The sequence below is a fragment of the Buteo buteo genome, chromosome Z, assembly GCF_964188355.1.
Source record: "Buteo buteo chromosome Z, bButBut1.hap1.1, whole genome shotgun sequence".
Lineage (NCBI taxonomy): Eukaryota > Metazoa > Chordata > Aves > Accipitriformes > Accipitridae > Buteo > Buteo buteo.
This window is the reverse complement of record NC_134204.1, coordinates 48,318,298-48,338,529: the sequence shown is the minus strand read 5'-3', so window position 1 is coordinate 48,338,529 and position 20,232 is coordinate 48,318,298. Positions and strand designations below refer to the sequence as shown.

Here is a 20,232-nt window from a genome sequence, read left to right as displayed (position 1 = left end):
TTTGTTAGCTTTTTACTATAAGGTCAAAGTTTTCTGTATGTTTAAAAGTTTAAAAGCTTTTTGTGTTGAAGAGAAGTTCAATGTACTTTAAATTCTAAAGACATTAATCCTTTAGTAAACATCCATACAGAACAGATTAGTTATAGTTCAAACAGTGCCAGCAAGTCATTAGATCAAAGTGCATATTGTATTACTATCAAGGTTCATAAAGTACTCACTAATTCTGATGTCAGATGCAAAAATTGCATTATTCCCATGCCAGTCTTCTTATCTATATCACTCAGTACAACCGTGGATGCAGGTTAAGCTCAGAGTTTGTCAATGAGCTCATCCACAAGTTTATTTCGGTACCTAAGAACCAGTGGTTTCCAAAGCAATCAAGCAGAAAATAAAGGCTAGGTGCCTAAATACACCTCATGGTGTGGTTCGTATGGGCCTGTTTGGAAACATGTTTCCTTCTGATTTATGATGTGTTTCACATTTATAAGTAGCAAGAGTTTATATGTGGAATTTTCTCTGAATATTTGTGAAAGCAAATACTGGTGTCAGTGCACATCTCCAGTTGCATTGATTTGGAAAGATTGCTCCTTGGTCTGGCAAAATGTTTTTTTTTTTTCTCAAATTTAACACTGCCTTAAACAATCAGTAGCCAAGCTCAACATTTTTCTCTGCATACAAGCATTTAGACCACAGCAAATATTTGTACCAAACTTTGCATTCGGTGGCATTTTATCTGACATTCAGAAATTTGTCAAGTCCCTAATGCTTCCTGAGGCTCAGCCAAAATAGAAACAAAGCAGGTCTGTCTAACTCCCAAAGTATGATTAAATCACCCATGTAATTTTGGATGTTACCTCATTCACTCAAAGGTCCTTGCCACTCTGCTCAGGCAGGTATGTCTGTTCTGGTCAAACAGCTAGGTAAATATTTCTCAAGCTGATGATGTTCTTGCATGCTCATAATTAATTTTTAGACTGAAACACTCAAGTATTACAATTACTAGGTTCTATGCATGTTTTGAAACTCTGTAGTTTCCATACAAAAGTTCTCATGACCCTTTTTCCCCGAATGTTCCTAATGCCATATTTGTTTCATCTCTTTCTAGGGCAACATGTCCTTCTCATGTTTAGAGCCACAGGTGGTTCCTGTTACATTTCTGAGCTCCAGTAGTTACCTGGCACTGCCAGGCACATCAGGGCAAGATGAAGTATTCATCAGTTTCCAGTTTCGCACATGGAACAAGGAAGGACTTCTATTATCTAGTAAACTACACCAGGCTTCAGGTGGTTTCCTCTTACATTTGAGTGATGGCAAAGTTAAAATCAGTCTTCATAAACCAGGAAAAGCACTGAGTGACATCACTGCAGGTAACAGAGTTGAAGAAAAAAAAAACAAAACCAAGATTCCTACATATAAAAAAATAAGCTAATGTAAAGTCATTGAAATTAGTACCCACATTCTTGACTTCATTTTATGACTAGTATGTATGTAACAATGCTTTACTTTTGTATGAATTTTAATCCCAAAAGTTTCTAAATACTTTATTTTCTCACAAACATGTATCTATGCTTTTTTCCCCATGATTGAGTAGAAATTACTTGTAATAATATAGGCTGCACAGTTGAGTCCTTAGGTTTACATACTATATGTATGTAAAGATGAGATATCTGAGCAACTTTTTCAGTTGTGAAGTGTAAACAAGTTAATTTCTTACTCTGTCAAGCTATGCCATTAATGTGTTTTTCATAATTTGTCAATGCCTTCACAACGCATCAAGTAACTCATTTTTCTATAAAGTTATACATTATTATAAAAATTATGTTTGTTATTTTCTAGAGATCTCAGTTACAGAGGTGTCCATTAAATTTGGACAGTGGATACCCAATAACAGTTTGTGTTCCAAAAGCTGGGGCAAGTTTGAGTCTACATAAAAACAAACCAAAAATACAGTAAGGACAAAATAAATGCAGAAATTGAGGAGACTGAATAATTGAGGGCTAAAGGGTCACTTCTGTAGTTAATCACTGAATTGAGACTAGATCATCTACTTTTGGTAGTGTGCACTGCTAGGCAGCCCTCAGGGTGGAGCTGAGATTTCCGAAGGCATACCCTTCAGTCTTCTTCTGACCCATTTCCCTGTTGGTAAACAAATATATAAGGACAAGAGGATGAGGCAAATATAGTAAGATACAGTCATGTTAGAGAGTATCCAACTGGGATTCTGAGAAGCAGCTCACAGCTTTCACTTTCACTCAGTTTGGGAGCAAGGCGACTCCCCCTTTCACAGAAAGGCTCCTCAGTTTTTCTGAGTGCTGTTTAGCACTTGATATGAGAACAGCAAGATGGCTGGCCCAGCCAGCAATCTCCTTCATTCATGAAATGTGAGACCAGGGCGGAGCTGACAAAAACTCTGTCTTGCACGACTTCTTAAAAAATGGTGAGAAGCAATAACATCACCATGTGATAATATCAATACCTTCACCTAGCAGCACTTTGTCAGTAGTATACTATGCTCTGACACTCCATGCATGACAGCTGCCTCAGTTTCTCATCCTTTATGTAAACAAAATTGAATTTTGCCCCTTTCTTATAGAAGGATAAAATGGTTGTTCCAGAATGAATTCTCAGACAGGAAAAACAGGACTAGAGAGATTAGGCAGATAAATGGGATTCCAAAGGATATATGAAAATGAGGAAATGTGACTGGGATTGGAGTGGTTTCTGTATGGGCAAAGAAGATGACCAGAGACCACTAGTTGGAGGAATGTGTCATAGAAGCAATGAGTAATTTAGCTGCAGAAAACACAATGATGATATCCAAAACTTCAGTTGATCCTAGATTTATTTTGAACTGTACACAGCCATATATTTCATATTTCATCTTCATAGAACAGGAATATCATCAGTGAAAAAGACGCCAAGATAGTTCCAGCAACGTAATGTGTAAACTGCATTAACAGATAAATAACAAGTAGGAAAACTGCATTTTGCATTGTTATTTAGAAAACAAGTTAAGGATTTGAATGTGTGAAGAATTTAATCTTGTATAGAGCATATTCATTGGATTGATAGGAACCAAGCCAAAGGCATCTTTCAGGAGAGTTTTCAAGCAAAAATATATAGACAGCTTAATGATGCTGTTTAATGCTAGTTTGTCTTGAGCAATAACAAATACAATAAGTAAACTAACCAGTTACTGAAATAAAAATAAATAATAAATAATAAAATTATCATATAAATTAAAGCCTCCAAATCTCTTTCGTACCCACAGAATTAAAAAAATTACATAAAAGGGAGAAAATCTCATAAAAATGTTTTAATTGGTACAAACACAAAATAAGCATCAGCTACCTAAAAGGTTCACAAATCATGTGCTTGGCAGTATAACAGAGAGAAAGAGAGCAAAGCAGAGCCAAGCAGAACAAAGAAACAGCCACAAGATTTGAAGGTGAGGCCTCCTTAATCTTAGTTCTATGCCCCTGTTTCTTTTAGATTGATTCCTTGCTTCAATTCCTTGTACAAAATGAAAATTCCTTTGAAGGGGAAAAAAAAAAGAAAAAGAAAAAAGAAAAAGTTAAACATAACTGGAGCTCATTATGTTTCTACAGGTGTATAATGATTAAAAGTAAAATTTTAAACAGTTGATTATTTTAATTCAGGAAAAAACTGTAAGCCAGTAATGACCACAGATAATGCTGAAATTTACATAAATACTTTGATCCTGTTTCTGTGGGTGATAATAGGATCAGCCCTGGTATTTGTTATAATCTGAAATAACTGATGCACAAAGAGTACCATTTTAAAGACAAGAGGTTTCCCTAGGCTCACCATTTGAAAATGTCAATGCCTTAGTAAGAATGTCAGTGGTATGTAGTTAACAGTGATGAATTTGGCTTTCTAGGAGCTATTTCAATTGCAGTTCAATTAGGTGATGTACGTTAAAGAAACTATTGCCACGCAGCATCATTTTAACAGACCAGCTGAAGGTGGTGGCACTTTTAACAGCTGTAGACTTGCACATAGAGCAATTTATTCAATTTCAAAGTTGCAACACAATACACAACATATTAGCTGAAACACCCCTAAATAAATCTTGGCAGTCTATGCTGAAACAGAATTTAATGTACTCGTGCTATGTTAAGCTTACTCTTCATGAAGTCTAACAGGAGGCATTGTGTTTTTCTTTGTGAAGACAGAAACTACTGCAAAAACATCTTATTCTCTTCCGAGAAAGAAGTTCTCTAACGAAACCATATGGGGAATTTTTTTTTGAGTTTTTGAAGTGTTTATTGTTACACTCACTGAAGCAATTCAAGTCTGCTTTTTCAGATTGAGTAATTAAATTATGGATGGCTGGACAGGTTTGTTCCCTACAGGCAAGGACTTACGACCTGACTTTCACACACACACACATGATAACTGAAAATTAAATCAGAGCATATTTCTTTGTGCAGAGTTCTTAAATTATAATGTGTTTTTTAAAAATTTCTTCTACTATATAAAAAGAAGAGAATGGCATGCTAATTCATGAATGATTAAGTTATAATAAACTGCATCCTTCTTTTACAGAATGGTTGCTTAATGTCTTTCCTTTGTAGCCTCTTCTGCAAGCTATAAATGTTTGAGATCTTATTACTCAGTTTCTTCATATGACCCTGTCTTTCTATGCAGCTTTTAATTAAATGATGTTAACAATCATTGCATTTGGTGGTTATACTTCAGACTAATTATAAATTACTTTCTCTAAACCAGTTTTTTTTGTTTCTTGCTGATCTCCTAATAAGCTATATACATTGTTTTTTTATATGTGTTCCTAAGTTTCGATGTCAGTGTTCTGCAAGACCTCCCACAGACCTTTTTTTTGTACTTAGATATTAAAATGATGGAGGTACTACTAATGAGAGTAAATAGATATCTTGTTTAATAGCTACCTTATTATGCACTAAAAGTTCAATTGCTATTTTTTCCTTACTTGTTTCTGATAAAGCATTTTTAAAATTCCTAGTAGAGCACCAGACAATGTAATTTTCAGATGGAATGGAAATGTTAGCAGTCCATTGGTCTCCAATATTTGTATGTTATACCACTCCATGGCTTCGCACCAGCAAATGTGAATTTAATTAAGGTTTTTAATTTGAGGGCTACAATGAGCTCTTTTCTCAGGAGTGTTTTGTACTCCCACAAAGGCATTCCTCAGTCCCCAGACTTAAATGAAAAGGACTTTTGGGAAGTCTTAACTTGACCTAGATGAACAACATTTATCATCTCTAATCATGACAGCCTGTATGAAAAGGAGATAAAATATCCATCCCAAAATCATTTAGTAGGTCAGTATGATGAACTAAGGTAAACAAACCAAAATGTGCAAAATTCATGTAATTGATTTTCCAGTAACCAAAAAAATTTTCTACTTCAGTCATTCATTCAATCTCCTTCTTTATGTTAGGGCATTATCTGACCTACCTTGACAGTCAAATTTTGCAATATTTGGAGTATGGTTTTCTCTCCAGAACAAGATGTTACTGAAGCAGGATGTAAAACTAAGAATTAAAAGCAATTTTCCTTCCAACAATTGAAATGAAATTAAAGAATTTGTTAGATTTTATACCTTCAGTAGTGACATAGATAGTGGGATTGAGTACATCCTCAGCAGGTTTGCTGATGACACCAAGATGAGAGGTGGAGTTGATTCACTAGAGGGAAGGGATGCCATCCAGAGGGACCCTGGCAGACTTGAGGAGTATGCACATGTGAATCTCATGAAGTTCAGCAAGGTCAAGTGCAAAGTCCTGCACCTGGGTCAGGGCAACCTCCAGTATCAATACAGACTGGGGATGAAGGGATTGAGAGCAGCCCTGAGGAGAAGGACTTGGGGATATTGGTGGATGAAAAATTGGATATGAACTGGCAATGTGTGCTTGCAGTCCAGAAAACCAATTGTATGCTGGGCTGCATAACAAGAAGCATGTCCAGCAGGTCGAGGGAGGTGATTCTGCCCCTCTATTCCACTTTCATGAAACACCACTTGGTGTGCTGTATCCAGATCTGGGGTTACCAACACAAGAAAAACATGGACCTGTTAGAGTGGGTCCAGTAGTGGGTCACAAAAATGGTCAGAGAGCTAGAACACCTCTCCTATGAATAAAGACTGAGAGAGTTGGGGTTGTTCAACCTGGAGAAGAGAAGGCTCTGGGAGCATCTTATTGTAGCCTTTCAATACTTGAAAGGGGGCTTATAATAGGGATGGAGAGATAATTTTTTTGTCAGGGCCTGTAGTGATAGGACAAGGGGTAGTGGTTTTAATCTGAAAGAGGTTAGATTTAAATGTCCACCCCTGGAAGTGTTCAAGGTCAGGTTGTATGTGGCTTTGAGCAACCTGATCTAGTAAAAGAAGTCCCTGCACATGGCAGGGAGATTGGACTAGATGATCTTTAAAGGTGCCTTCCAGTCCAAACTATTCTATGATTCTCTGATTACTAAAGGAAAAGATAGCATATTGCAGAGATGTGATTTAGGAAAATATCATTCACTTCAAGTACTTCTACAAATAAAGAAATTTCTTGCTTAATCTTAGAGATGAAGTCAAAGAAGCTGGAGCTTTTGTTAGCTGGGGATGGAGGCTAGAAAGAGGGAAATAAGTGAGTAGGGAAATAATCCTCTTTTAAGAATTATTTTCTGAAATAGCTAATCTTAAAAACACAGTGTAACAAGTGGCGTTGTAAACTATATATATTTTACAATTTAGTTTCAGATTACGGGATAATCCTACAATAATTTATAGAAGAAAACTAATTGTACTATTGGGAATTGGGAAAAAAAAACTTTCTTAGACTTAATTTTCTGTGCTTTAAAAAATACATTATTCATATTCTTTGTTTTAGTATACCTATTATCTCTTTGATGAAAGACTGTAGTTCACTGAGGTTCACAGTGGTAAAAAAGACCTAAGGATGCTTTATCTCTTTGTTATTATTTGCTGATTTTATTTGAAATTAGTAAAAACTTTTGATATGTTTGATGAGTTCTTGCTGTAAAATAGTACTAAAAAATCAGGAGAGATAAATAATAATACTCTTTAAGTCTAGAAACTTCATTATACAGTGTGACTCATCTATACCCATGATATTGCAAGATAGCAATAATATTTTTCTGATGCTTTAGCTACTCTGTCTTTTAAATGTCTGTTACACATTGTATTATCTAGCCAAAATACAACTAGAGCCAAAATAGCTAGGCTTTAAGGCTTTTTCTTGATCCTCAGCTCAATAATATGCCAGCCTTAACATAAAGTACATCAGCCTGAAGGCTGCTTTAAGTTATATTAGCTGCCACCAGTACAAGGGGACTTCTTCAGCAGCTGGACATCTTGAAAATATAAGGAAATTTTAGTCACTTCCTCCACATTGCCTGTAGGACTATGCAAATCCTTGTTACCAAAAGATTACCCCTCTACATGTGACCTTTTTGTAGCCAGATGTAATAGCTTTAATACTATTTTATATTGTGTGATATAAGGTTTCCAATTTTTATTTTAGTAAAAAGTATCTCTATAAATATCATGAATATGGAGTTTTACAGAAGTAGAAAATATACCTATTTACTCATAGATGTAATTATTTACTCTAATTGTAAGTGTACTGCTTCGATTAGCAAACTCAAATGCCACCTCTCAAGAAGATTGCAACCAAATAAGTAATGCCAGAATGGTATCAGAAAACATGTGATTGCGACCCTGTGCTTTCTGCTGTTATAACAGAAAAGTGAATTGTTCCTGAAAGTGCAACACAAAGATAAGAAGATCTGTTAGCCATAGCTTTCATATAATTACACTGAAGCTGGGGATAAAGCAAAATAATTAAGTTTTCTTATTTTTCAGTCCCTAATAAATAGAGTGGTTCAAGTAAGGAAACAAATAATAGAAAAAGTGTATAAGACTAATATTATATTAAATACATTAGAGATATTTTCTAGATGTTAATTTATCTAAATTTATAGTGCAGTTCTAAGATTTTTCTCTTGATTGTATGCTGATCCTGTGTTTAGACTGTGGTAGTTAACACTATATGTATCCTAGTTACAATGTAATTTAGCTATTTGGACCTTCTGATCTTTCTATTTTTATTTCTTTTCCTTCTGTTTGAACTACTCAGTTAACTGGTGAACTGTTTCTCTAGAACTGTTTCTCGTGGTTTAACGCCAGCTAGCTACTAAGCACCATGCAGCCACGCACTCACTTCCTCCCCCACCCACCACCCAGTGGGATGGGGTAGAAAATCAAGAAAAGAAGTGAAACTTATGGGTTGAGATAAGAACGGTTTAATAGAACAGAAAAGAAGAAACTAATAATGATAATGATAACACTAATAAAATGACAATATTAATAACAAAAGGATTGGAATATACAGATGATTCACAATGCAATTGCTCACCACCCACCAATTGACACCCAGTTAGTCCCTGAGCTGTGATCCCCCCACCTCCACTTCCCCCAGTTTATGTATTAGATGTGATGTCCCATGGTATGGAATACCCCTTTGGGCAGTTTGGGTCAGCTGCCCTGGCTGTGTCCCCTCCCAACTTCTTGTGCCCCTCCAGCCTTCTTGCTGGCTGGGCATCAGAAGCTGAAAAATCCTTGACTTAGTATAAACACGACTTAGCAACAACTAAAAACACCAGTGTTGTCAACATTCTTCTCATACCTAACTCAAAAACATAGCACTATACCACCCACTAGGAAGACAATTAACTCTATCCCAGCTGAAACCAGGAAAAATATACAACACATTCTAGAGATTAGTATAGAAATACAAGAAATTTCAAGAGGGAAATCACAGATCCCAAATCATAGGCACTCCATAGTCAAGAAAAGACTTTACATAATTCAAAGGTTGTATTCTTTGTTCTTCACCAAAAGAAGTATCTCTGTTTTGAAGAACATTCAAGAATGTGATTGACTTAAAGTACTTCTTAAAGATAATAATGTGCTTACCTACTGCCCTGTAAAAAATTTATTTTCATATATATATATATATATATATATATATATAAGTGCTTTCCAGAATCAGGGCGTTAGGCTTATTGCTTTGTGGCACCTTACACCGACACAGCCAGAGGTAACGTAAATTGGTGTTAGAGGCTAAACGCTCAGAAAATTTTCCTATACATTTCCAATAAAGGAGACAACTGAAAGAATAATAATCTTGGAACATTGACATAACAGTTGCTGAAGCTTTTAGCATCTACAGGATTTTGCTGTTTTACTGGGTTGCAATAAAATGGATACCTTTAATTTTAAAAGATGAAGAAATCCTTTGTAATAGTGCAGCAAAAATGTGTATTATGTGTAAAATACTGTATCAGCCATCACAATGATATCTTAATGGTAACCTCCTTAGATTGGGAGGATACTTTTCATAGTCACTACTTCAAATGGATGTATTACTAATAATTAGGAGTATTACAACAGTAAGACTTATTCACTGAAGTACTTTTATTTTTTCTTTATCAGATGTGAAGTAAGGGAAGGGACAGAGACATTTGTGTCTTCTTTTCATTATAGTTTGGAATTTTTATGTGGGCTATGATTGCACTACCCGTCTCTCCTCCTTTCAAGTCTATAATATTCAGGTAGTATAACAAATAATGGATGTCCATACTCCATTTTACTTTTTCTTTTCCTTTCAGGTGCTGGATTAAATAATGGCCAGTGGCATTCTGTATCATTCTCTGTCAAAAGGAATCGTATCAGTGTAATAGTGGACAATGATGTGACCTCATCTGCTCATGCCTCCATACCTCTGCAAATTTATTCAGGAGATGCTTTCTACTTTGGAGGTGAAATATGTTGTTTATTTATGCTGGCAATATCCCACAGTTAAACATAATTTTTTCCTGACATATCTAATCAAATGGTGAGAACTATTTGGCTTGCCTCAAGTCTTCTTTGCCTAGCTTGGATATCTCTCAAAGTATCTAGTTTTCAGGTGCTGCTATGACCTCTTTGAGTTTTTGTTTCCTTAAAATTTTATAATGTTGGGTAGAATAAGCTTCCACTCTAAATCCTTGGACACTTTTTAGAACATCTTTTTCTGGTAACATGCTCTGATAATTGAATATAGCCTGTCTGACAATCAGACAGACACAGAAAGGTCTCTTTTGTGCACATTTGTTGTGTTGCTAAATCAATTTTTTTGTGAGAATCTTCCACTCGGAGGACTTCAAGTTTTCACCTTAAGTGAATGCTTACTTAATTGTGCAAATATCCTCTTTACATGATACACACTCTTATTTTTTTTTATTTTTTTTACCAGAGTGACACAAATTTCCTACATTTGGAGAATATAACTTATGCCTTAAATTTATGTTTAGATATCGTCATTTCTCTAGGAATATTGACAATTATCTGTCACCAAGTGGTTTTGTCATTTATCACATACATGGTTACTGATAGAGTTGAGCAGGAAATTGGCTGGACATGGACTACACAGTAGCAATGTTAAGCTATCTGAAAGCATTGTTCAACACTAACCTAATGCTTCATCTCTTAGTAGCTTAGGAATTCATGACTGAACTATTTATTAATAGTTCTCAGATTTCTGAGAAAATTGAAAAATGCATAAAAACCCCTAAATGAGTATGGACCAAGTCATTGTCCACAGATCAGTTCCCTTGAAACAACAGGTTGTAAACAGATGTTACGCTTACAAGCAGACTGTAAGTATAGGAACTGCTATATGAGCATCCATATGACTTTTCATATCTGGCATTTAGCCTTCTCTACTAAAAATACCCCTTGACCTAACTGATAATCAAAAGGGCAGAATATTGGCCTTGAGTAACCAGAAGACTTTTTTTTCCCCCTTCTATGCTTCAGGTTCCCACATCTCTGATTAGGTGATTCACACCATTGCAGGGTTGAAGGCACAGGTGAACAGATCAGGAGGGATATGAGCAGTTGCAAATAACTGTATATTCAATTAAGTTGTACAAGGACGTTTCTATTTATCTTTTAAGGGGTGGAAGGAGCAAATTAATTCCAAGAACATTGAAATTACTAACTGCATATCCACCCCTTAGCTTCTCTGATTTCAGCTCTATAGCTGAAATCAGCAGCTCATGCATGTCATACAAACTTGGGGAAAAGTAGTAGAAGGTTTCTGAGTTTAGAAAATAATTTATTAAAATTTTATGTCATATACCACTGTCAAAATGCAGACAATGCATTTTGACTTACTTTCTAAGTTCATATGAATATTTACTGTGTTTCTATATGCTGGTTGTTAAAACATGAATATCAGCCTTCCAGGAGAGGTGTCCTGGGGACATGGTGGTTAGTTTGCTTGTTTTAATGAATACAAAGTATGCAAGAAATGTGTATGCCTAGCTGGGAAAAATGTGTAATAAACATGAAAATAATTTAGAGTTATGTCAGCACAATTTCTAGTCATGTTATCATCAAGGTTATACGACCTCTCTCATTTCTTGAAATAATATCTCATTGCAACTATATGGGCAAAAAAGAGTTTATTTAATATTGCGATAAGCATAAAGGGTGAATCTCATTATTAAAGGATTTCTTCCTATCTTTAATATCCAGCCCACAATTATAAGGAATCCTAATTTCATTAATATTAATGATGTTGCCTTTTCTCTGACAGAACTAGAAGACAACACCAAGAAAAAAATCCGAGAAACAGTTTTGTAGAATAGAATAGCTAAGTGTAAAAGAAATAACCTTTTTCTGCCTTCTTCGGCTTTTTTTTTTTTTTTTTTCATATGAACTCCACTGGAAGTATCTCATTCTCAAATGAGTGTCAGTTTTTTTTACCAGAAATGACAGAATTTATTTTACCATTTTATTGTAGAATGCTGTAAAGAATATGGTTAGACCTGTAGTTGATTTGTGTAACTGTGTGGTGCTGAAAATTTACTGTGCTCCTATTTGGACTTTTGGAAGTCCACGGATTTGTAGTTCTTAAAGAAATATACAAAGTAGATAATAAACATTTTCCTTTACAAAGGTAGTAACAGTTTTGAACAGTTTGGTTCCTCACCAGAGTAAAAGACACTAAGAATTTATTTACCTGTTTCATTTCAGTTTTAGTTCATTTTCTATTGTATCCTTATTAAAAACATATCTATATTATTTATGTTGTTGTACACTCATTTGAATAGATTTACTAGTTTCCACTGTCACTTTGCTTCCTGTATGGTAAACCTCTGCACTGTCTTTACAGGACTTCAGAAAGTACCCATTAGTTCTGTGGAATAGAGAAGTGTCTTAAAAGTCACTGCTTCCTAACATCATGAAACAAGAAGGTCTTTGAATGTTGTGAACCAGAATGCAGTATTGTTTGACTAAGATCAAAGAATGGCCCTTGTGCATCATTCCAGAAGCAATATTACCCTTTGGAATAAAGCCAAATAAAAAAACATTTAGGCATATTTTGTCATGCAGTGTTCAGCTGCCACTGGAAAAAACTGCTCAATGGACATGGTTTAAATCAAATCAGGTTCAAAGCAATTTATTGATTTATTAACAATGTTTAATTAATTGGCAATCAGTGAACAAGGCATTTTAGGATCAGTAACACAATAGACAAACCACAATATTAGATACTTCCAGAATGTTATTCATAGGTTGGGTAGGACATCCAGACATTGTCTAGCCCAACTCTCTGTTCTAAACAAGTCTGATTAGATCAGGATGTACAGGGTTGTAACCGCTCAAACATTGAACAGCTCCAAGGATGGAAATCTCATAAATCCTCTGGGCAAACTGCTCTCATATTGACCACCCTCATGCTAAAAATACTTGTTGCTAAAGTCTGATCAGAATTTGCCATTTTTTACTTTTGTCCTTTGCCTCTTGTCCCATCGCTGTGCGCTGCTGGAAAAAGTCTGGCTCCATCTTCTCTGTATCATCTTACCAGATAACTTTATCTTCTCATTTTAAGACTGAACAGGCCCAGCTCTCTCAGCCTCTCTTCATACAGCCTGAGCATTCAGGTCCCTGGCCATCTTGGAGACCTCCGCTGGACTCACTCCGGGATGTCAATGTCTTTCCTGTACTGGGGAGTCCAGAACTACAGGACTCCAGATGTGGTCTCACAAGTGCCACAGAGACGGAAGAACCACTTCCCCAGATCTGCTGGCTGTGCTTTTGGTAATATAGCCCAGAATGCCATTGGTCTTCTGTGCTACAAGGGTACATTCCTGCCTCATGGTCCACCTGTTGGCCATCAGGAACCCAGGCCTTTCTCTATGGATCTAGACAGTTATCCTCCAGCTTGGATGGTTGCACGGACTTGTTCCATCTCAGATTAAAGACTTAAACTTGTTCTTACTGAACTTCATGGTATCTGTCAGCTTATTTCTCCTGCCTGCCCAGGTACCTCTGTGTTGCAGCCCTGCCCTCCAACATTTGATCCCTGCCCCCAATTTGGTATCAGTCACAGGCTTGCTGAAAGTGCGCTGTGTCCTGTTATCCAGGTCATTTATGAAGTCATTAAACAGCATAGCTCTGAGTACTGATCTCTGATGGACCCTCTATTCACTGACCATCAGCTGAACTTTGCATCATCAATTGTCCACTTATCCCACCCATATCTCATCAATCTGGTGATAGGGAGACTATAGAAAACTGTTAGGGCTTTTGCTAAAGTCAAGGTATGCAGTGCATACTGCTCTCCCTTTGTCCACAGTGCTCATGACCTCAGCAAAGAAAACAAAGAGATTTGTCAGGCACGATTTAGCCTTGAAGCTAAAGTTACCCAGTTACGTTCTTGTCCTTCACATGTTTAGAAATGGCTGCTAAGAGGATTTGCTCTGTGAACTTGCCAGGGACTGCGGTAAGACTGACTGGTCTTGTTTCCTGTGCCTTCCTTCTTGCTTTTCTTGAAGATGAGCGTAAGTAACATCTGCCTTCTCCAGTCATCAAGAAGCTCACCAAATTGCTAAGCCCTTTTGAGGATTAAAATGATATGGCTTCACAATGACAATGCAATTGTTGCAATGACATTGACCAGCTCCTGCAGCACCCTCAGATGCCCCTTGGACTCTCTTCCTTTACTGTCGGTACTGCTTCCCTTCTAGGACATGGGAAGCCTAAGGATTAGTTTTACCAGTGAAAACTGAAGAAAAAAGGTCTAGCACAAATCAGTTCTTCCCAAGACCTTAGTCACTAGGTCCCGTGCCCCATGGAGTAGTGCACCTATAATGTCCTTAGACTTCCTTTTGCTACTGTTGTACCTATAGAAACCTTTTTGTAGCACTTCACCTTCCTTGATAGTTTTAACTCCACCTGAAGTCTGGATTTCCTAACTGCATTCCAAGACACGCAGGTAATGTCTTTGTATTCCCCTCCAAATTGGACGTCCCTACTTCCACCTTTTGTGTACTTTCTTTTTGTGTTTGCATTCACTTAGGAGCTCCATGTTTATGTTTGCAGGCTTTGTGCCAGACTTGCTTAACTATTTTGATATCGCTATGGACTTTTGTTATGCTCCAAAGAGGTTTTTGTTAAAAAATATCCAACCTTTTTGCTCTCCAAGGTGATTTCCAATGGGATCCTCAAAACAGGTCCTGAGCAGACCAACATTGACTCTTCTGAAGTCCAGGGTTGTAATTCTGCTTTTTTTCTTGATCTCTTCTGTGGATCATAAACTCCACAGTCTCGTGTTTTCTGTAACCAAGACTACCCTTCATATTTTCAACCATTTCTTCCTTGTCTACAAGTAACAGGTCCAACAGAGCATCTCTCCTAGTTGAGTCATTGATGACCTGCATCAAGAAATCATCTTCAGTACTTTCCAGAATTTCTGGACAGCTTGATAAATTAAAATCACTGTACTTACTAACTAAGTTTTGTCTTATTTTACTTCAGTTGTGACTCAAAACTTGTCCAAATCATGTGCACCTTGTATTGTAACTTAACATTTTGTGACTAAGGTCAGTTAGTCAATCTGTTCACATCTTGATTCCATTCATTGCTTTGGAACTGCTGCTTGGGTTATCCTTTACCCAAATTTTTGATGATGCTTTTGCATATGCTTTAAAAACAGTAAGAATGCACAGAAGTATTTCTTTACAGTTGCACCACCATGCCTAATCAGAAGAACTTCTGGCTAAAGTCTTCTACCCACAAAGTTTACAACACCTGGAGTTTATCAACTTTCAGTCTACTTTTGGAATATATAAATTTTTCAATAAAATATTTTTTTCAGCTCCAGGTTTTATGCTTCTTTCAGGCTGCCCTAGCAGTGGAAACATTTCTGAATGTAATACTTCATTTGGTGGCTTTCAAGGATGCATGCGACTCATTTCCATTGGTAACAAAGCAGTGGATATGATCTCAGTTCAGCAAAATGTTTTTGGCAATTTCAGTGACCTTCAGATAGATTTATGTGGCATTATAGACAGGTAAGAAAATAATATTTACTCATTTATTTATTTATTTGAATGTTTTGTTTCCAATACTGACTTGATGACAAAGAACAGAATGCTTACAAAATGGCATGTTGCTTCTTTTGTAAGAATTCAGAAATCTAGAATAAATGCAGTATACATAGCACAGCAATTAGATTTCCATGAACTGCGAATAAAATTAGAGTAACGGGTTAAAATTATTTGATGTTTCCAACAAATTTTAAATATCTTACTTTCTTTGCAAGTAAACCTATAGATACCCACATCCTCCTGTGTTACATAGTCCCATTCACCCTTTGAAATGCTATGTTCTTTAGAAGTTATTGCTGCTTCCTATATTCTACCCATCCAGAAACACAGTAGATAGTATTCATCACAGTGAGTGAGCAATCTTTTTTAGGTTATGGGCAGAACTAATCTCATAACTTGCAATAGATGGTATTAGCATCTATCTAAATGGGAGTGACTGGTTGAAGTGGCTCCCTCTGCAGGGAGGAGGGACTGAATACCTTGCTTGAAACAGAAATGTTCAACAGAAGGACATTGCTGAAGTTCAGTATGGAGAAGGCAGGCAGAGGACGAGCCAAAAGGGTTGTTGCAGAATGACAGAGGCTGTTGGGAACAGAGGGAGCAGACACACAGATGGACAATGGAAGGAGAGGTTTTCTGCTGTATACTCAGGAGAATGCAGTCATGGCATCTATGCAAAGTCTGTTTTAATCCAGAAATTGTGGCCTTGGTCCAAGCTGAAAGGCTGTGCTGAAATGACAGAACAGGCAGGAGAAAGCTGTGCTTCTAAAGACTCCTCCCCCACCCCCTAAATTTCTAGTCCTCAAAATTTGCCTTTTGGTCTAAAAAACTCTGGCCTTTGAATTATAAGACTTTTAAAAATTGCTGTCTTTGGGGAAAACAGTGTAGGCAGATATCTGCTTCAAGATCATAGCCAATTTCAGGTTCAGCTACACAGATATATTTCTGGAACTTGCTTTCCATTCATAGAGACAACACAGTGTACATCTATCCAGGTTATTATTTTTAAGAAAGTCACAACATCTTGTAGATCAAAGACAAGAATAATACTAGTTCTTTACCTAATTGGTCATAACAACTTACAGAGAGAAACCTCCAAAAGGAGGCTAAAAAATCTGCCTACAATGTGATCCTTTCAATTAGAATGCAATGTGTATTCTTACTAATCTTTCTACACCTATCGTTTTTTAAGAACATATACAGTTGCACGTATTTCATTCTTTGTGCTAATTTATCCCTTACTGAGTTAATCCTGATTTTGTAGTAGGCAGTAAGTGTGACAGACATATGACAAAACAGAGTTTGGCCTCCATCAAAACTTTACCATATACCTTGTTAGGGATTTGTATTTGGGATGCAGCATACATTTACGTTTCTTTTTATCTTTCTCACACCCTACTCCTTTCAACTAATTTTCTCACTTTTCAAACTTCTTTCACTATCTTCTTCTTCTCCTCTCTGATAGACCTCATGACACTTCCTTCCAGCTTTTAAAGCACTGTATCACTGTTGGTTTTTCAGGTCTGGATTTGAACTTCACTTCCACTACACTGCTTCCTTTTTTTTTTTTGCTTGTAGTACAGAGACAGAATCAGGAACAGAATCAGGTCAAAAGAATGTAATGTGGTGACCTGCATATTCTTTAGTCAAACATATTAAAGGAGACCTAAGCAAGATTATCAGTGGAAAACATCACCAAATTGCCTCATAATATAATTGATGCCAATTTCTGTCTCTGATTTACCATGATTTTTCAATGTACAGTGTAACTGAGGATCTCTCAAAATGCTCATCTCAGAGTGGTTTAAGAACCATCTCTTCCTCCATGAACACAGAGGTGTGTTACCCAAATTTTTAAAGGAAGATGGTACATTTTTACATGTAGTGATTCCAGCTCCTTTCAGCTTTTGAATGGCCATAGTATGTAAGTGTGTTTTTTTAAAAAGAAGTTTATGTTTATAAATATGTATAAAGTCACTCTGTGAATCTCAGTATATAGAAATTCAGCATTATTTACAGTATTCCAAATATCATAATGTTTGTCTCTTATTCAGTCCAAGTTCAGTTTATTCAGAATTGCACCCTACCCTTTGATTGCTTTTTTGTTGGTTTTAAGCACTGTATTAAAGAGGTTAGGTTTATATATAGCCCTTCCTCATATTTTTTATCTTGCTGAATTTTTATAGCATATGAAGATAGTTACCATCTTTATTTTATGTCAATACCACTGCCATCTGGGTTTTTTTCAGTATGAACTTGTACAAGCCACTTAAGCTTCCCAGCCACAGTCTTTTTTGAAGTGTTTTTATTACTTTCTGACACTGTATTAACTCTTTTTAAGTTTATGTTACTCTCATAGTTCATCAAAATTATCTGTGGTTTCCTATGACCAACAATACCAATGGAAAAAAAAAGTCTTTATGGAAGGTTTTTGTTTGGTTGGTTTGGTTTTCTCTAAAATTTGCTAATGCTAATTTGTGTCTTATATCTTGACAATTGCGCCTTTCTTGCACTTCAAAACCAGGTTTGGTTTTCAGCTCTCAGCATGCTTACCATATGTCCTCCTAACTTATCAAATAGAATTTTAATCCACCCATTTTCATCAATTTCATTACACTCATTATCTTTTATTTCAAAACAAACTGTTTTTAAAAAACCATTCTCGTCTTGTGCTAGCTTGCTCCAGGGACTGTTTCTTTCCAGTTTCCTCACACAGTCTCATTCCATTTGATATCTGCAGCTCATCATCTGGAACAAAATTCAGGTTTCTCTTTATCAAACTCATTCTACATCTCACCATAAATCCCAGTTGATAAGATACATTCTTCTTTGCCAACATTAAAATTGCTTACATGTATTAACCAATTTCCAATAGGTAGGTTGTATCATGTTCTGCACCATTTTGTTTGAGAGAAAATATTTTCTTTCTACAATGATTTCCACATGTCTTTGGTTGCCCTAAGCTAAAGTAATCAGCATTTTTGCCACTGTGCTTCCGATGGTAGATATCCCCTCTACAGCTGAGGGCAAACAAACCTCTTTGTCTTGGAGTCTTTATGGGAGTCTTTGCATCTCCAATTCCAAATAGTGAAGCGTGACCCAAATTCTGGAGTTATTGATGGCTTTTGAAGTAGAAACAATGGACCACTAAATGTAATAGTTTTATACATTTAAAGTGCATGAACACAAATAAAAATTACCTATTTGCATAGTGATCTGAATTTATATGCAATAGTAAATAAACTGAAAATAATTGAGTCCATTCTTTATCTCATGTATATATATATGTATACACATCTAACATACATAGTGTATTCTTTATCAGATTTACAGTCCTCATTGACAGATGGTTGGTTAATCATGCATTTATTCATTGGAATATAATTTATTAACCTGTTCTTTTTAAACAAAAAAATCCCTACCATTTTCCTATTTTCTATTTTCTCAGTTCCATAAACTTAACAATTCCTCCTCTTATGCTTAAATTATTATGACTCTTTCCAATCATTGCTCTTCCCATGCTCCTTCATTTAGCCTTTTCTTTGTGTAATATCTTTATATTTTCCATTGCTCACTTACCTCTTGGTCATGCAAATAATTCTCTTCATAGATTTCTCCTTACTATCTTTTCTCTCATCTCCTTTATCAATATATATTGGTTTAATAACTACTAATTATACATAAACCATTGACAAAATAACTTTAAAGGACACAGTGTCATTCTAAATGCCTTACAAAGTTAGCACATCTAGTCTCTGAGGAGAGAGTACCAGATGAATCTGTCATAATTACATCAAGCTCTACACAGAAACATATGATTGCCTACCAGGAGTTATTGCCTCTCTTGTCCTGGCAGCAGTGTGTTGTACAAAAAAACAGAATAAATGGGTTTATATGTTAAAAAAAAAAAAAGCACTCGCACAGGGATAGTTTTCAAATATTTTTCTCTTTTTTTTTTTTAATTGAAGACTGAAGAAAGAAAAGTAATGAAAATTGCAGCAATTAGTTATTCTTTTCAAGATATCTTTTAGCCATATTTTGGAACCATGATAAGCAGATAGTGTACAAAAAAAGTATTTAGTAGATAATTGGCATATGAAATTCTTATTTTTTCCTTCTTCATCAAAAGTATATTCATGTTCTGGATCAGTGTTCTCCTTTGAATATTAGCTTATGATTATTATTAGCCTGCTGCCTTGGTTTTAAATTGTGTATCATTTTCCAATGTCATACACTTAAAAGTGTGTTATCAAGTAATATGTGGTAAATGCTTAATCAGCTGGTTTTTTTCTGCTTTAGGCAGACATGGTGATGAATCCAAATATTACCTTTTACCAATGAAGCATTAGAAATACTTTTTCTAATATTAGAACTATTTTTGTTAGAAGATTAGTTTCCTCAGAGAAAGCACTGTTCTAAGTCTTGCTTTGGGTAGGGTCGCAGCATATAATGTAATTATAACTTCACTTTGATGTAGCTAGTGACTACTTTTTATTATACATTCTGAAACAGAGGGAAGATGTAAAATTGAATGTCAAAAGATTTAAATTATACTCTAAATTATTTTCAATTCTAAAGTTCGTTCAAGCGTCATCAATTGCATCTAAGCTTTTCATCTTCTGAAAAATATTAGGAAGGTTAATTCATATGGACAGGGAGTCAATACAAGTAAAGACCATGTAAATCACTTACAATTTTGGGATAATGATGTCTTTATCAAAAAGGAACAAGAAAAACTATAACTGAAATACATGCAAGCAAAGCAGCTGTCAGAGG

The 20,232-nt window shown here is 35.8% G+C and overlaps 1 protein-coding gene across 1 annotated transcript in view; it reads left to right on the top strand.

Moving 5' to 3' along the window:
• Positions 1 to 20,232, top strand: part of CNTNAP4 (contactin associated protein family member 4) — a 250,869-nt gene that overhangs the window by 167,425 nt on the left and 63,212 nt on the right. The window contains exons 8-10 of the mRNA XM_075019693.1: positions 1,106 to 1,367; positions 9,685 to 9,834; positions 15,249 to 15,420. Coding sequence (XP_074875794.1) covers positions 1,106 to 1,367; positions 9,685 to 9,834; positions 15,249 to 15,420 — 584 coding nt within the window. The remainder of the gene's footprint in view (positions 1 to 1,105; positions 1,368 to 9,684; positions 9,835 to 15,248; positions 15,421 to 20,232) is intronic.